Raw genomic sequence first — 18,159 nt, 5'->3', positions numbered from 1 at the left:
AAATTAAACTTATAAAATATATGTGGTTTGATTTGATTTGATTTTCATTTAAAATAAAATTTGAACCAAACCAATATTTTATGAATTGTTTTGGTTGAATTTTTATTAAAATATTATTTCATTAAAATTTATATACTTTTTTATTTTAAATTAAATTACATTAAAAAATTGTTAATACCCATCTACAAAACTTATTAATATGTTAAATGTTTTACCATAAAAATCTATCAAATTTTTCATTCATTTTAAACCAAACATTTCTTACAAAAATCATTTGAAAAAAAAATGATATACAATATATAAATTTCATATACACAATACTATAAAAATTGTAAAACTCAAGTAATATATATATATATATATATATATATATATATATAAAACATGTGACACTTAAATAATGTAAACCTGTTGGTTGATTCGATTTCAAGACCACAAACAACAAAACGAATCAGACTAATCAATTTAAAATAAATATTTCAAACAAATAAAAAAATGATTTGATTTGTTTTTCGGTTTTTTTTTATTTTGGATTGAACACTCCTAATATTACATTTTCAGAATTACATTCTAAAAAATATTATGACTAAAAATGTTATTTTTAGTTATATCTAAAAATATGTTGGTTACATTTAAATATTTTTAATAATATCATTTAAAATTCAAAATAATCTAAATAAAAGGAAGTTATTGGTATTTTAAATAATAACTTCCTTAATTATTTTGTTGATAATATCATGTTTTCATCCCTTTTAAGTTCTAAAGGAAATACAGATATAGAAAATTATATATGATCAAAATGAGAGTTATAAATAATACTTGAGAATAATTTTTTTAAAAGAAAAAAAATTATGCACTAAAAGTGTAAAATATTTATTTAAAAATAATTCAATTAATAATTTATTATTAAATAATAATGTAAAACTGTTTTAAAAAATTATAACAAATATAATAGAAATGAAATAAGAAAGCACAGAATGAGGAGGGGAGAATTTGGGTGAGAATAGGAAATTGGAGGGGATTATGAATTATGATGACATAATAAGAATAGAAATGAAATAAGCAAAGGCAAATTGAAGCGTGCATTTAAGAGTCATCACATGTGGCATTAATAGGCTTCCGAAACCATATTTATGGCCTCCATGGAAATAACAGTAGAGCATTCAGACACCCTTGAAAACCGTGTGTTTTCATTCAAAGCCAAGGTCACCGATGAGATGAGGGGTTGGAACCAATTCGAGACCATCTACGAGGAAGAACGCGAGTTCTCTTCAACCTCCTCTCCCTCTCTTTCACCATCCTCCTCCTCTTCTCCTCCTCCATCACTCCACTCCATAGTCAATGCTTGGTTTGTGCCAATTCGATCTTTCTCATACTTCATTTTTCTTTTCCTTCTATAAATAAATGCAGAAGAATTCAGTTCCCCTACCCACCCTCTATGTTTTTAATGAAATTATGATCAATTCATTCAGGTCTCTTGACTCCGGCTGTGAACCAGATGTCTTGATATGTGTTCAAGGAACCTCTTTTCGTCTGCACAAGGTTTGTCGATTCACCAATAATCTTGCTCATTCATTTGTTGTTGTTTAATTTGCCGTTTTCTTTTGGTAACGCAATATTGCCCTTCCTTTTTTTTTCTTCCGTCAAAATTGTTTACATTAGTGTATCTTTTTTCTTAGTTTTCTGGATCAAAATAGTTTACAATAATACTGATGCAACCGCAAGTTTGTGATTCTTTTTTAGCGGTACACTCGTTTATCTTTGGTGTTTTCTTTAATATACATGCAAAAATATGACTTGAATACAGTACAAAAATCCCTTAAAGAAAGTAAGTTTTCGGTGATAATATATAGTATACTTGTACAAATCCAAGGTTGGATACTAATTTGCAATTTTGGGGTTGGGGTGTGAAAATGTGACTTTACAGAAGAAGAAAATTAAAAAATAATAATTATGTATTTCAATGATAGAATTTGACATGATTAAGAATTGTACTGCAAGTGGGAATTTCCTTAGTCACATTAAAAGGGGAGGTATGGCCTACCAACCCCTTGGGAAAATATCCTGCCTTCAGTATCGGACACTCCAGCTAGCTCAAAATGTTTTTAAGAGTGGTCAACAACCCATGTTCTTTGTTGAACACCCTGTGAAACCAAGGGATATATATGGTTCTTGCTCACAGACATAACATAATACAGTTATATACACACCCGTGTCAGCATCTTTTACAGTGCAATGGATTAAATTCTCCTCCTTAGGATAATTCAGAACCCAGATTAATTGTCATTTTCCCGGGCATATATAAAGAAAAGAAGACAAAGGAATCCCACCACACATGTATCATTTTCTTTTTGTTCGCTTCACAAGAGGTCCTGACCATAATTCTATTTACTACTACTACACGTTAATTTTGCATATACTTTTTCACTTTTAGTAACGCTTTGCTTTGTCTGAAAAGCTCTGCTTTTAAACCCAGCAAAAGGGGACATTCCTTTAATCACATAAAAATATGTGCAACACTTTGTTCATTGATATATTTGATATACATTTTATAGATAGATACCTTAAATTCTTTCTCCTATTGTTGCGGCTTTTACTTTTATTTAGGCTCGTCTGATATCAAGAAGTTCATACCTCAAACGGTATCTAACGGGAGTTTCTAACCTAACTCTCTCCCCGCCGTTAAACATAACGGCCGAGACTTTCGCTGCGGTGGCTGAATTCTGTTACAGCCGCAGAGTCCACTTAACGCCGAGTAACGTTGCCACCGTTAGAGTGGCGGCGGAGTTATTGGGCATGACGGGAGAAGAGAATCTCCGTGAAGTAACCGAATCGTATTTTGAGAGAGTCGTTGGCATTGACGCGTCGATGGTTCTGCGCTCGTGCGTGGCTCTGCTCCCCGAATCCGAAACGACGGCGTCGCTTGCCAGCAGGTGTATTGAAGCGCTGGTTTGGGAAGACGACGTTTCGTGTTTAAACGACGTCGTAGGTATGCACCCTCAGGATTTTCAAACGGTATCGTATTCACTGAACAGAAGGTTACACAACCACGACGTTCTATACAAGATGGTTGATCTTTATCTCAAGGTACGCCACGTGTCACCTTATATCTTTTTATGTACACGTGTCATCATCTCATATAACGCAATCGCATTACAACAGTAGATCAAAACTTTTTCCTACATCATCTGCACAAGTGCACATCAGACATCTCCTTTGCCTTTATGAGAATCAACTTTTGACTTCTTTTTTTTTTTGTTGAATCATTTTTTTGACTTTCTACATTTTTAATTTATCGTGGATTAGTCATATTTAATGACTTAAAACTAATCTTATTAAAATGTAAAACTAACTAATGCTTAAATTTTCAGGTTACATTTTTGCATTGGTTTTTATTGAATATTGTATGCTCAAATACTCATGTAATATCATTTTAAAAAAATAGTAATATAATTCAATACTTTTTGTTTAAAGGCTAAACTTTTGGTCTGTTACATTTCTAACCCATAAAGAAAAAGGCTAAGCCTTTGGAAAAAAAATGAGCTTTTTATAAAAAATATTTTGAAAAGTAAAAATTACTTTATGTTTTAATGTGATAAGAAATAATAACTAATTATTGATGAGAAAGTAATCATCATTAAATTCTAATATGAATGTATTTTTCATTGTTCAAATTAATCATCAAAATCTGTTATATGCTAATTAATTTAACTAAATAAATACACATTCAAAATCTCAAATGTAATAAATAAAAGACTAATTCAATAAAATATATTAATTGGCATATATTTTTATATATTAGAATAATGGTCCTAACTGTATTTTGTTAACTTCTTACTTTTTTCTGTTTTGTTTTTATTTCTCCGTTTTTTTATTAATGTTATTTACTTTTTACTTTTATATTGTGATTATATTATTATTATTATGCTTATTATTTATACTATTATAACAATTCTTTTTTGTTTACTATATTACAAGTCATTTTGATATTAAAAAGAAAAAGTTTTTATCTAAAAGAACACTGATTGAGGAAAAACACATTTGCAAATCACATGAAAGGCATTTTATTTGTATTAAAAATGAACCAATTACAGAATCACAAAAAACATTTCTATCTGGTTATTGAAATATGTTTCTTGAAAAAATGTTCTTTCCATGTAGAAATGATGAGTTAGGTTAAATGTGTGTTTGGATAGCCAAAATCATGGTAAATTATGGGGAGGTGGATTAACTGTAATTTTAATTAAATTTTACATGTTTGAATTGTTTTTAAAATTATGATAAAATTGAAATAAGTAAAAATAAAGTAACTTCTACTTTTATCATAACCAATTTTATAATAATTTTAAATTAATTTTATCATAATCAATCTAAACACACTTAATCTAAATCTAAAGTGCACCTCTTAACATTTCTACGATCCATAAAACATAACCACGTGCCTAAAACGTCCATCTTAAACAATAATTATCACTGATCTTTCGTTCATAATCATTTATTGTCATTTGTGAAGGAAAACAAGTACGGTAAACTAACAGAGGAACAGAAATCGGAGATATGCAACAGCATAGACTGTTCTAGGCTCTCGTCTCACACTCTCGTTGACTGTGTTCAAAACCCACGAATGCCGCTCAGATTCATAGTGAGAGCGATACTCATGGAGCATCTCAACACTCGCCGCTCCGTCACTGCGGCGGCCAGGGCCCCGGCCACCACCGGTGCACAACAACAACCAGAACGAACGTCCCTAAGAGAAATTCTGCAGCGTGACACGGCTGATCGCGAAACGACACAGATCAAAGAGACCATGGATTCCACCTACTCTCGTATTCAAAGCCTCGAGAGAGAACTTAGGGGCATGAAGAAGATCCTTCATGAACATCACCAAGCGGAGGATGACACAAGGAATAATAATAATGTGTTGAACTCAGAGCGTTTCGCAAGTTTCCATTTTGTTCCAGCAGATGCAGAGAGCAGTAAAATACAGAGGGGAGGAAGAGGGTCTGTTTCGTCTTCGGGTTTTGTGCTTGACAACGTAAGGAGGAAAAATAAGGAAGTGGCCGGGGGGATGTGCAATTTGTCTGTGGGATCATCATGTCATGACGATAGCAAGACCCCAAAGATGACCAAGTTTCTTCGCCATAGTAAGCTCATAACTGGTCTCAAGCATGCATTTCGGATATCAAAGTCTACGTCAAACACTACTGAAGAAACTTAGTTACAAAGGTTGCTCCAAGGCGTATATGTCATGTTTCATGAAAGGCTGTATATAGGAGTACTAATGTTGTCGTTGATGTAGTAATATTTTACGCAATTTTTTTTTTTCATTTTTTCGCAAGATTGTCTTGGGCCATTGGCCAAACTGCCAAAGCCAGTTGCTATTTTTCGTTAATGTCGTTTTGAAATATTATTTGAACCTAACAATTAATTTCATGCGTTAATTCGTTGAAGTATTCGCCACATGTCGTTAGGTTTGAATTAGTTTTAGAAAATATCTACTGTTGAAGAGATGTGTATATATTTAGCAAAAAAAAGTTGTGCTGATAGCAAGCAGTAATCAATTGCGCATCTAGCATGTTGAAAAAGAGCCAAAAGAGTTGTGTTAAAACAAAGGAAAATATAAATTCTTAAAATAACTCATCATGTAGTTTTTTATCTTAATTTTGTATGTAATTTCCATGATACTAATTTCAGACCAAAGTAAAATTAAAAAAATGAATTAAACAAAAAGCTTGTAGAAAAACTATACTAGAAGAAAAAAAAAGTTTAATAGCCATGTTGAAGTGTAAACCTACACACTTTTTTTTTTTAGTTGCCACATAATATTAAATCTTAATTATCTCTTCAACAAAAAGGTAATTAGAATTAAACACATGCTAGGCATAAAATAAGAAAAATATGTTTAAGAAATCACTATTTGAAAAGAGTTGTTGTGTTTAAGAATTTATAACAATTTTTTCTCATAAATTACTGACTATTTGAAAATCACTAAAATGTTGTGATATTTCTATTTTGATTGAAAAGATTAGCTAAATGAAGTAAAGTAGAGATTATTTGACCATGAAAGCGAAAAATAATTCTTATATTACTTTTTTTTTTATAAAAATACATTTATCATTCATTATTCTTTTTAATTTATTTAAACAATAAAAAATATATTTCATCCACACACAATTCGACCGGTGCATCTCAGGGGATACATGTACTAGTGAAAATTAAATTGATGCTCTATAGTGACTGAGTGCGGTTAATTAGTAGCTAGTGCAGACCCTAAAAAAAAGTAGCTAGTGCAGACAGTCTCCACTTAATTCTCAATTATTGATTTAACTCAATCACTGTTGATAATTAGTGCCGCATAAGTTGATTTAAAGGATAAAAGGATGTAGCTTTGCCTTGGCCACACCTTTATCTGTATCCAATGAGTAATGACAAATCGCAATATCTCCAGTTTTATCACAAATCACAGGTATCAGTTCTCTGTCATTATTTGATTATTAAAGAAAAAGAGAACAAGTGGGCATTCAGGTTACGGAATGCTTTATTTGATATTAAAGCCTAAAACAGATAGACAACTCAATAGGAATTGTTTTTGGACCGAAAAGTTGAACATCATTATTAAGAACAACAAAATCCATCATGATTACTTTGGACAAATTTCAAAGGAAATATAAATAAGCTTCATTCTTCTCTCTAATACGCCAGCCAGTGTCATTTTCCACCTTAACGTGCCCACATAGAATTGAATACGCAGTTCAGCTCCCGCCACCTCCACATGCACAACATGATGATGTGTCTTCGCTTCGCTAATGCTTCATTTGTCAGAAAAGACAACACTCACTTACATATCTTAAATGATATATACTGGTTTCTGACTAGATTAAAAGACAATTCACTTCCTTCAGGTACTGCCGTACTGGTTTCTTAATGATATATATAAGCTACAAAAACCTGTTATTTGGTTTAATTAGTGTAACAAACTGACAGTATCTTCTTGTATGTTTTTGGGTCTTGCTTAACACAGTTTATCTTCATTTTTCCACCTAATTTCTTTTGTGCTGCGGGTGGAGATGAGCTCTGTACAAGCACTGTGTCAAGCGTGTAGTTGTGCAATGTTCCAGAACATCGAATGTAAGCTGGGGTTCGCAAAGTTCTGTGGAATCAATGCTGTTGGATTAAGCCGTGGTCGTAAAAGCTTGTTGAAGCCGATTATGGCTAAGGAAGATCACGGCGCGTCTTTGATCGATGACGGTAATCCTAAATGCCAGGGACATCAAGTCAACAAGCCTAATGGCATCAATCAATCTACTGCATTATCTGGTACTATCTTTTTATTTTATTTTCAGATTCTATCAAGATCAGCAATCCGGATTTTTTTTTTAAATGCTTTCGTTGCTCTTTATTTATTAGATTATTATTGGTGTTGTGTTAAGAAATCAGAAACAGAATTTTAAAATAAACAATAGAAACATAAACATGAAAAGGATTAATGAAATTTAATAAGAACGTGTAACTCAGTTGGTTAATTATTGAACAATGTGCATGACTTGTTTTAAATTTGCTCGTCCCTAAGTTCAGTTCTTAACAATAAAAAAAGGATTAACGAAATTTGACAATTTGCCTGTCATCGGAAGCAAAGTGGCTGTGTATTTTTCATTAATCAGAAATATAGTTACATCTCATACATATAAATTAATACAGTACATATTTAGAAAATTACTCCTTTCCTGTACCATGGGGGCGTCCCTTAGCTTCTGCTTCCGTGCGCATATAATAAGAAAATATGAGGCATGCACAACGTCTTGATACTTTTATTCTCTGTTGTTTGACAATGGAGAGTGGGATTAGGTTTTTAATTATTACACTATAGGAGAAAGTGAAGTGTGGAATGAGATTGTTCAAGATCTTGGACTAGTCTATACTGAAAATAGATAATGAACACGCCCAACTGTCAGTCTGCCACCATATAAAATGGTCACATGTTCAACGTTAAATATTATTCAGTGATTTGTAGCTACATTAACGTTTCTATCCTTGCTCTGCCAAACAGAAAATCTTAAATAAAATTTTATTCAACCACTCAAGAATACTTTTAAAGGCTAATTAATATGACACGAGCTAAATGATCTGGTGTATAATGTAAGAGAATATTTTTTTTACAATATTTGCTAAAAGGTCAACTTAAGATCTGCGCACATGTTCACCAATGCCTTTATTGCTATAAAACATTGAACTAGAGTTGTTTGAGTGGTTTTGGGGAGATAGAGGAGGACAAAAACATTAGAGTAATAGATTTATCAGGAATATCTGATCATAGGTGAAACCTGAACATATATCTGGTGGAAAGGCTACCAAGGTGATTGTCCAAATAAACATAAATAAAATGAGTAATTATATATGGGCACCTATATATAATATACATCTATTTGACAACTTTGTTTTCTTTCTATCTCTTTCTTCCTATCAAATCATATTACTTATCATACCTACAGTTCTTCTCTGTCTTTCTCTCTCAAGGTATCAACTAGCATAATGGTGTCTATGCAACTTTATCCTAAATAAAATTATAAGTGTGTAAACACTTGTTTCTCTTTCCTGCTATTTTTGAAATTGGAAATCTCATGGACTTCATTAATTTGCTACTGTTTGAGCTTTCATATATGCTATTTACGAGCCTTTGACAACTTTTTATGACAAAAGAAAAGTTGTCAAACAGGTGATTATCTATGCAACTTTTTATGGACTCTAATTCTAAACCATATGATTATAATTAAAAAAAAAAAGATCTTTGAAATCTTTAACCGAGTTATTATCTAGCTAGGTAAAAGTCTTACCGAGATGTCAAATATTGGGAATTCGATGAATATTTTGTGGCACGAATGTCCAATCCAGAAACTTGATAGACAGCAGCTACTTCAGCAAAAGGGCTGCGTCATATGGTTAACAGGTCTCAGTGGTTCAGGTTTGTGAAATTCAGTCAACTTCTAAATATATAGAAATTGTTTCTGAATGTTTGCTTTAGTTCATTGTTGTCAAGCTGAAATAAGCGCACAATTGTGCGGAGTAACAGAAACCTGTCTTCCTTTCATCATTCTTAAATGCCTCCAAGATTCCAATGGTGTTTTAATTGTTCTGGCGTTTGCTGTTCTTTTTTTATAGAAGTCATGACATTATATGCACAGGCAGAAACAGTGAACATTCATTTTGATATACCTCTTTTTCCATAACGCCTCATATTGTAGTATAACTAAACCGTTAAAATGATGCTCTGAATCATCTTGTTTACTATGTACCATTCTCAACTTCTTTTCTCTGATCTATGCAACCACAGTTGACCATTTTTCCTGATAAGAATGAAATAATGAACAGAAGCCAGTCGATTCAATGATTTCTTAGCTTATGAATGCTTTAAACTACAGCGTGGTCTTTCATGAAGCAGTTTCACGTTAGTTTCCAATTATAATTATCTCATGTAGAATATCTACTGATAGTCAATTAGTCAACCAAGAAAATGAAAGCAATTGTGTCTAGTTTCTTTAGAATTTAAGGATATTACCTTAGCTTTCATTCTCTCTATCTGCTCAATTAGACCCTTAAGACACATTGATTTCAGGAAAAAGCACTCTGGCATGTGCTTTGAGTAGAAGCTTGCACTCCAAAGGAAAGTTGACTTATATCCTTGATGGTGACAATATTCGACATGGTCTAAACCGTGATCTTAGTTTTAGAGCAGAAGATCGATCAGAGAACATACGAAGGATTGGTCAGTTACTGCATACGAATATATATATATATATATATATATATATATACACACATGCATATATATATAGACGGGCACGAACAAAAGTTCTTCTCTCCATCGTGAATTTTGCTATATAACTATTTTTTATTAGTATTCAAACATCACATGACAAATAATTTTCAGGTGAGGTATCAAAACTCTTGGCAGATGCAGGTGTTATTTGTATTGCCAGTTTAATATCACCCTACCGAAAGGATAGGGATGCTTGCCGAGCTCTATTGCCAGAGGGGGATTTTATTGAGGTACATTCTTATTGTGGAGAAACAAACTATGTTGTGAAAAGATTTGCAAAGTGCTAACAATGGTGAACACTATGAATATTAAGCAAGACAGGAGGTTCTTCATTTCCATTGCAAAGTTTACAATCCTCTCAACCTACAAATGCTGCAGGTTTTCATAGACGTGCCACTGGATGTGTGTGAAGCAAGAGACCCAAAGGGACTTTACAAGCTTGCTCGAGCTGGAAAGATTAAAGGTATCTTGGTTTATTATTTAACTATACTAGACCTAGCTTCACCACCAGGTTATCTGCATAGGTTGTGCTGCTTTGTCTTTTTATTGCTGGTCGAATTTGCATCAGTATTGCTTTTCAAAAAAAAAAAAGTTGCATCAGTATTGAATTATTATTTGAAATTTTGCAGGTTTCACAGGGATAGATGATCCATATGAACCACCGTACAGTTGTGAGGTTGCACAAATGTTAGACTAATACAGTGATTAGTATTGAAAAAGAAGAATAATATGAACAAATTTTAGTATACCATACTGACTTATGAAAAAAAATTATTTTATTTTCCCGGAATCCCACTTTGAAGGGGAAAATTGACATTGTGAATGAAATGTCAGAATAATTTAGCCCCTGCTTTTCCCTTTGAAACTTCAGCAGCACTTTCATTAAATTGATTACACTTTCTCATTATCTTGCAGATAGTATTACAGCAAAAAGGAAGTGAATGCATGTCTCCAAGTGATACGGCAGAAATAGTAATATCCTACTTGGAGAAAAATGGATACCTCCTGGCCTGACATTTCTTGAATGGGGTCTGTCTTTCTTGTGTGTTGTAGGTATAATAATATGTAACATGGTCGGAGGAACATAAAACTGCTCCTTCCAACAGCAAGGAAATCATCGTTTCCTACGCATCTGCTTCCATCTGGTAGCAAGGCGCATGAAAAATTGCTCATTAAAGCTTCATTGCATTAGGTGGATCCATGAGGAAGGAATTGGTGTTGATTGGTATTATGGTATAGGGAAAAGGACGTAATAATCTAGCATATCTTTTTGGAAAATAGATGTTTGTTATTGAATGTGTAGTGCTTTTGACTTGTGAGGATTTGTTCGCAGTCTTAACTCTTAAGTGACATCTGTCCAGCAGCGAATCAACCAGTCTTTATCTATACAAAAAATGACTAGGCAGTTATGCAAGAAATGATCAGAAGAAACAATTTTGAGAAAGTAATCCAGTTCTAATAAAGGTGAGATATATTATCAATGTAGGAACAATTAAAGACGGATTTTTTCTTTTGACAAAATTTTAAGACAAATATAAAAGAGGATAAGTTGAAAGATAGAAACAATTAAAAAAATATCATATATATATATATATATATATATATATATATATATATATATATATATATATATATATATATATATATATGATATTTTTATCTTAATAATATAAAACTATTCTTTTTTGCTACTTGTAGCAGTAGTATGTGATTTTTTATTCTGAATTGGCAGTAGTATGTGATATACACATCTAAAGAGAAAAGAATAAAATATTTAAAATATCTAATTAAAAAGTGAAGAGAGTTTAATTCTTACTCTTTATGTTGTATATTTCAATTTATAATACAGAATTTAATAGGAAAAATCAAATAAACTATAATAACTAGTATTTTAATCGCACCAAATGCATGGGATAAATATTATATATATATATATATATATATATATATATATATATATATATATATATATATATATATATATATATCCATTTAATTATATCAAACAAAACCAATTTATTATTTTTTTAAGAATAAAACCACTTTATTATATTAATTCAATGCATCAGATTATAATATATATATTTTTTTTAAAAAACCATTAAATTTGATTCAAATTTAAAGATAATAGTATGTATATTTATAACTAATATTTTAAATATGGTCAGAACTTAAAATAAAATTGGATTTAATTTAATTTTAAAGATAATAAGATACAAATAATAATAACAATAAATAAATTTAAATACAATAACAATTGTTATAATTTATAATAAAATACTACTATGATTTAGTTAAAATATATAAAGATTATAACATATTCATTATAATAATTTAAATTTAAAAAATGTGAAATTTTAAAAACTTATTTTACTCTCATGTGAAAATGATAATTTAATGAGAAATGAAACAAAATATAAAAAGTGAGTTAATTGAGAAAGTAAAAATATAACCAATTTTTGTTTTTTTAGAAAATAAAGAAAGTTCTCTCTGACAATGAGTATTCAATTTTATAATATAAGAACATATTTAATTTTTTAGCTTTTATTTTCTTAATAAATAATTATGATAATTAGTTTTGTTTTATAAAATTCCAAGGCCCGTTTCATTTTCGAAGTGTCGAAAGTGCTACCCGGTCCAGAAACGACTTCACGGCGGTGTTAAGCAAATCGCGGAGAGAGAGGAGAAAATCGAGTGGTGGAATCTGTTTCTGAAAATCGCCGCAAAGCGAAGCACAATCTCATATTTAACTTCAACTCCAACTACGAACAAAATAAAATTAATTATCTAGGTAGTGATTAAGAAAAACCCTAGCAAGTAGCAATGGGGAAGAAGCAGCACAGCAAAGACAGAATGTTCATCACCAAAACTGAGTGGGCAACGGAATGGGGAGGCGCTAAATCCAAAGAAAATCGCACTCCCTTCAAACGTCTTCCCTTCTATTGCTGCTCGTACGATACCTCCCTCCTCTCACTTTCTTTTTCGTTCATTTTTAACTCAATTCTTTTTCATTCATTCTTTCATTTTATTTTAATTATTTAGGCTTACATTTACTCCGTTTGAAGAACCGGTCTGCACACCTGATGGCAGTGTTTTCGATAATATGTGAGTTTCTCTGCGATCCGTTATGTTACGATTATAATAAATTTTCACTTTTGTTGCCAATTATTTGATTGATATATTTGGCTTCAGGAATATAACTCCCTATATTGTAAAATATGGCAAACATCCAGTCACTGGAGCTCCTCTCAAGCATCAGGATCTCATTTCTCTAACTTTCCACAAGAATTCAGAAGGTTATCACCTTTTTTCTTTTTTTGTGTGTGTTAAGTTGAATTTTTATTTTCTTGTTTTTGTTTTTTTAAGTTAATTGCTTCATTTCATTGGGATGTTTTATTAGCTTCACTTCTAATGCTTGCTTGGTATGAGACTCTGCTGTCATGTGTAGGTTCCTCTAATTTAAATCCTTGCATGCCCGCAAATTATTGTTGACATTGAATTATTATTGTGATCCGTTGTTCCCTTGATTGTACATACTATTGGAGAGGTGTCTGAATTAAAAAATCTGCAATGGAGTTTTTCTTTTTAATCATTTTATTATTGCTGAAAACTTAAAACGCTAATGTGTATACTGTAATATTTTGCCAAAATGGTTCAGTTAACAGTGGCTTTACCTGTTCTGCTGGTGGTTGAAGGAATGATTTTAGTTGCATTGAATAACTGTTGCATCTTTCAAATGGTTTACCCAAACTATTATTGTAATTTAGGAGAAGAATTGGTAACTTCTATTTCTTAACTTTCCAAGGTTACACAGGGATGAGCTATATAGGAAGAGTTGGCTAGAGACTTTTAACCATTTGTGAAGGGGAAACCCTTGGAGGAGAGATATCTCTCCTTTTTCTGTTCTTTCCATTCAATTCAATAAAATCTTTCTTTTCCTTCCCATTTCTATTCTTGATTCCTAATGAGGTATTATAAACTTGTAGCTCCATTTTACTATTTTAATACACTACCCTTTTTACCCTCTCTTAATCATTTTTATGTTACTCTCTGACTATCTTCAGTTTGCTAGCTGTTTTGTGTTGACTAACCTTTCTTTGTCATTCTGCAGGAGAATATCATTGTCCAGTGCTAAACAAAGTTTTCACTGAATTTACTCATATTGTGGCAGTGAAGACCACAGGAAATGTGTTCTGCTATGAGGTTTGTTTTTCAGGATCCTTAGTGTTAATAATGCTAATTTCTTAAGCAGATGATATTTATATTTATATAAGTTATTTATGGGAATTAGGCTGTTAAAGAGTTAAATATTAAGACAAAAAACTGGAAGGAGCTCCTCACCGATGAGCCATTCACTAAGGATGACCTTATAACCATTCAAGTAAGTTGGATTTGAACAAGAACATTTTTTCCGTTCCTTCATCTTTCATTGGCTTAGTATCTATCAAGTGTTGGTGTTTGTCTGTGTACTATGTGCAGAATCCTAATGCACTTGACAGCAAGGTTCTTCTGGATTTTGATCATGTTAAAAATAGTTTGAAAGTTGATGATGAAGGTATGCTAGCTCATTCCTTTTTGACAGCTATAAATTTCGTATTGGTCGTCAATCTTGATGTTGCTGCTTTTGTTGTTGCTCTTAATATTAGCTATGACACATTCAGATTTTTCTCTCTTCAGAACTACAGAAAATGAGTTCAGATCCAACCTATAACATAAACATGTCGGGTGATATAAAGCAAATGCTTAAGGAGCTTGGAACTGAGAAAGGAAAGGAAACTGCATTGCATGGGGGAGGCGGTGGCAAGGCACAAAAAGAAAGAGCTGCTGCACTTGCTGCCATCTTAGCTGCAAGGTCACGTGTTGAAGAAGATTCCAAATCAAATCCAAATAAAGAGGTCAAAGTTTCTCAGGCATTTAGTATTGTAGATGCTGCGTCTGCCTCAGTACATGGAAGAAGTGCAGCTGCTGCTAAAGCCTCAGCAGATGATAAAACTGCAGCTAGAATAGCTATGCATATGGCTGGTGACAGAGCACCAGTGAATGCAAAGATGGTGAGTTTTCTAGATGTAACCTCTTTTTCACCAATACATATTGGGAGCTCACATGAATAATTAAATTATCCTTTCTATGTACTATATGAATATGTTAAGTATGTAACATAAAACCATTAATGTGTCCTCACTTAACAACATTATAGGTGGAAGAGTCCCATCAATGATTTTATATTATCTGTAACACATGAATGGCTTTATACTAGAAATGACAAGAGATTGGACCTAACTCGCACCCCAAACCTAGCTCAAGGGGGAAGTTTGTCTCTGTTTGAGTAAGCTTATCCATAAAGACTTTTAGGGAGAAAGAAATAAGAAAAAATGAAATGAACTTCTCCATAAGTTAATTTGAGCTTAAGGAGAAACTCATTTAATTTTTTCTTCTTATTTTTTTCTCCTACAGCTAAGTCTTATGACAAGCCAGAGTTGGCTTAACCCCCCCTGGCCAACCAAACATCAATTGGATAAACTTATAGACTACTTTGGCCATTTTTGTTCCTAGCCGATGTGGGAGATGCAATATAAAAGCAAAACCATTCATGTGTTTTTACCTAAAAACTTAAGCTGTTAGGTAAGACGCATGAACGATTTATGTTTACATCTTTAACAGAAGAGAGGGCTGCAATTGCTATTCTATGCTTTATCAACTTCTAATGAAGTTTCATCATTTCATGTATCTTTACCTAAAGGTATAAACTGTTTGGCAAAGACACATGAATGGTTTTATATTACATCTCTTACAAAAGAGAGGGAAGTAATCACTTTGCTATCTATTATCAACTTCTAATGAAGTTGCCTATTTCAGGTAAAAAGCCGTTTCACAACTGGTGCTGCTTCCCGGTCTTTCACTTCAACATCATTTGATCCAGTTACAAAAAATGAATTTGAGTATGTGAAAGTTGAGAAGAATCCAAAAAAGAAGGGATATGTACAACTGCATACAACACATGGTGATTTGAACATTGAGCTGCATTGTGATATAGCACCCAGGGCATGTGAGAACTTCATCACTCTTTGTGAACGTGGATATTATAATGGAGTTGCTTTTCATAGAAACATTAGGTATAATGACATCCTCTGCATCTTTCCCCCTGGAGTAAATTAAACCTTAGATTTATTGTTTTATAATCCATTTTATGCAGGAATTTTATGATACAGGGCGGTGATCCTACTGGTACTGGTCGAGGAGGTGAATCTATTTGGGGAAAGCCTTTTAAAGATGAACTTAACTCCAAATTAGTTCACTCTGGAAGGGGTGTGGTAAGCATGGCAAATAGTGGCCCCCACACTAATGGCTCCCAGTTCTTCATCTTGTACAAGTCTGCAAATCATCTAAACTTCAAACATACAGTTTTTGGAGGAGTTGTTGGTGGCTTGACTACCCTATCGGTGATGGAAAAGGTTCCTGTTGATGATGATGATCGGCCTCTGGTGAGTCATAATTTCTTTTCACTGTGAGCAATGCATTGTCCCCCTTTTTAGGTTTTATTCTTCTCAAATGCACCAAGTTTCAACCTCTGTGATTACCAACATATGATCACAAAATATGGATCTGCTTTAAAAAAGTAGATTCTTCTGTTGTTATACATATTTTGTTATCTTCTGCATAAATATATTCTTTACCCTTACATAGTCTGGACTTTGGGTTTTGTGCATCAATTTTTCATTGTGGGCGGGTACTATTTCTACTACCACACTACTACTACATGTCATTGTATAACATGTGGGATTACAATGTTTTGCACTTTCATTTATGAACATTCAGGTTTAGACTAACTCGAGTACAGTATAATACTTTTTTGTGTTTCACTGTGCCTCAATAGCATGTTTGTTAATGGTGGCAAGTTTTCACTGGTTTGGAGAGTTGACATAATAATTAACAGTGCTTGCTGGAATATTTGATGTTTTCATGATCCATTAACCATTATCAACTTCAAACAATGTGTTATGTTCCATACATTTATCTTGCAGGAGGAAATCAAGATATTAAGTGTCACGATATTTGTCAATCCTTACACAGAACCAGATGAGGGAGAAGAGCAGGATAATGCCAAAGAGAAGAATGCAGAGGATGAAGATAATGTATGTTCCAGAATATTTGAGATATCTCTTGCTGTTCTTTCCCCCCACTTCTGCAATGTTTTTTTATTAACTTTGGCTTATCTTTCAGGGTAAGGTAGGCTCGTGGTATAGCAATCCTGGCGCTGCAACGTCTGAATCTGGAGGTACGGGGGTTGGTGGTGGCGTTGGCAAGTACTTGAAAGCTAGGAATGCTCAAGCTAAATCTGCTACTGTTGACAACACAGGTACAGACGTTGTAGTAAAGAAAAGAAAAGTGGGAGTTGCCAGCAGTGAATTTAAAGATTTTTCTGCATGGTAACAATCCCAATTTCGTACAATATGTAAAAAAAGTGTAAACTTTTCTTGTAGCTTATTGTATTTGCATTGGGGAAATTGACGGGATAGTGAGGAATTTTTTTTTGCACGCCATCAGGATTTGTACAATATAGCGTATTTCATTGGATGGGAAGAATAGAATCATTGTCTCAATTGTGCTTTCCCTATCCCTCTCTCACACTGGTTGCTCTCATGTTCCGTTGCTGCATTGTCAGAATTTCATATTTTTCTTATAGGTTTTTCCCAATAGCATTAGAAATTTTACGTCTCTATTCCAAGGCAAAGTTCCCATATGTACATCTTTTAACCGCTCTGTTCCTCGCTTTCTGGGGCGTTATGAATCCGATCGACTTTTGGTTGCAGGGAATTTCTTTTATTCCTGTTCAGTAATCAGTTGTCTGGCGTGAACGCTAACTTCAGCCTAGGGTGTCATTCCCAAGGGCACTTCAAGTCAGTGAGCCTAGCTAGTTTTTTCATTGACTTTTCTGGTCACAATTTGGCATCGTATACAGGGGATGTACAATTCAGAGTACAGAATATGACACTACATTTAAAATGGAAAATGAGGAATTTATGCATTATGCATATTACGGAAAACAAATGTAAAGTTGAGAAGTGGAAGGAGAAACCAGATTATAAGATAGCTTAGCAGTAAGTTTCAGCCAGATTCGTACGTGATTTCTCTATTCATCTCAACATCAAGATTTTGTGCCTGACGTGAAATAAAAAAGGTGTATTTTCATAAGCTTCAAATGAATTAAGTTTATAAGATGTTTTTGTTAAATTGTGTTAAAGCATCATTGTTATCTCACTTTGCACACACTCTGAAGGAATGGGAGGTTGTATAATTTATGGTTTCAAATAATATTGTGGTCGATTTATGAGCAATGCAATTAG

The 18,159-nt window shown here is 32.8% G+C and overlaps 3 protein-coding genes across 7 annotated transcripts; all 3 read left to right on the top strand.

Annotated features, from left to right (window-relative positions):
• The first annotated feature begins 1,118 nt into the window (after nucleotides 1-1,118).
• LOC102663646 (BTB/POZ domain-containing protein At3g49900) lies at nucleotides 1,119-5,450 on the top strand. Its single transcript, XM_006590566.4, has 4 exons — nucleotides 1,119-1,348; nucleotides 1,473-1,542; nucleotides 2,608-3,087; nucleotides 4,514-5,450. Exons 1-4 carry the CDS (start codon nucleotides 1,134-1,136, stop codon nucleotides 5,216-5,218), a joined length of 1,470 nt encoding a protein of 489 aa, XP_006590629.1. The 5' UTR covers nucleotides 1,119-1,133; the 3' UTR covers nucleotides 5,219-5,450.
• A 1,249-nt stretch (nucleotides 5,451-6,699) lies between these two features.
• Nucleotides 6,700-11,133, top strand: LOC100786331 (adenylyl-sulfate kinase, chloroplastic-like). 5 transcript variants are annotated; one of them, XM_041006411.1, is made up of 9 exons: nucleotides 6,700-6,902; nucleotides 7,022-7,317; nucleotides 8,815-8,959; nucleotides 9,611-9,760; nucleotides 9,926-10,044; nucleotides 10,193-10,277; nucleotides 10,444-10,490; nucleotides 10,730-10,786; nucleotides 10,868-11,133. In XM_041006411.1, the coding sequence occupies exons 2-9, from the start codon at nucleotides 7,243-7,245 to the stop codon at nucleotides 10,871-10,873; spliced, it is 684 nt and encodes a 227-aa protein (XP_040862345.1). In that variant the 5' UTR covers nucleotides 6,700-6,902; nucleotides 7,022-7,242; the 3' UTR covers nucleotides 10,874-11,133.
• A 1,407-nt stretch (nucleotides 11,134-12,540) lies between these two features.
• CYP18 (peptidyl-prolyl cis-trans isomerase CYP18) lies at nucleotides 12,541-17,415 on the top strand. The gene is made up of 11 exons (XM_003539225.5): nucleotides 12,541-12,765; nucleotides 12,857-12,919; nucleotides 13,007-13,110; nucleotides 13,926-14,017; nucleotides 14,106-14,195; nucleotides 14,294-14,369; nucleotides 14,492-14,865; nucleotides 15,671-15,927; nucleotides 16,008-16,296; nucleotides 16,837-16,947; nucleotides 17,036-17,415. The coding sequence occupies exons 1-11, from the start codon at nucleotides 12,638-12,640 to the stop codon at nucleotides 17,243-17,245; spliced, it is 1,794 nt and encodes a 597-aa protein (XP_003539273.1). The 5' UTR covers nucleotides 12,541-12,637; the 3' UTR covers nucleotides 17,246-17,415.
• Nucleotides 17,416-18,159: the final 744 nt, after the last annotated feature.

This window comes from Glycine max, chromosome 11, assembly GCF_000004515.6.
Source record: "Glycine max cultivar Williams 82 chromosome 11, Glycine_max_v4.0, whole genome shotgun sequence".
Taxonomy (NCBI): domain Eukaryota; kingdom Viridiplantae; phylum Streptophyta; class Magnoliopsida; order Fabales; family Fabaceae; genus Glycine; species Glycine max.
The sequence above is the reverse complement of the archived record's forward strand: the minus strand, read 5'-3'. Positions and strand labels throughout refer to the sequence as shown.

Bases quoted from the DNA above. Each gene is read 5' to 3' on its own strand.
- LOC102663646 (XM_006590566.4), top strand. From the start codon at position 1,134: ATGGCCTCCATGGAAATAACAGTAGAGCATTCAGACACCCTTGAAAAC. The intron at 1,543-2,607 runs GTTTGTCGATTC...ACTTTTATTTAG, and splicing joins CCTCTTTTCGTCTGCACAAG to GCTCGTCTGATATCAAGAAG. The intron at 3,088-4,513 runs GTACGCCACGTG...TCATTTGTGAAG, and splicing joins TGGTTGATCTTTATCTCAAG to GAAAACAAGTACGGTAAACT.
- LOC100786331 (XM_014763499.3), top strand. From the start codon at position 7,068: ATGAGCTCTGTACAAGCACTGTGTCAAGCGTGTAGTTGTGCAATGTTC. The intron at 8,960-9,610 runs GTTTGTGAAATT...CATTGATTTCAG, and splicing joins AACAGGTCTCAGTGGTTCAG to GAAAAAGCACTCTGGCATGT. The intron at 10,278-10,443 runs GTATCTTGGTTT...GAAATTTTGCAG, and splicing joins TCGAGCTGGAAAGATTAAAG to GTTTCACAGGGATAGATGAT.
- CYP18 (XM_003539225.5), top strand. From the start codon at position 12,638: ATGGGGAAGAAGCAGCACAGCAAAGACAGAATGTTCATCACCAAAACT. The intron at 13,111-13,925 runs GTTATCACCTTT...GTCATTCTGCAG, and splicing joins TTTCCACAAGAATTCAGAAG to GAGAATATCATTGTCCAGTG. The intron at 14,196-14,293 runs GTAAGTTGGATT...TACTATGTGCAG, and splicing joins ATGACCTTATAACCATTCAA to AATCCTAATGCACTTGACAG.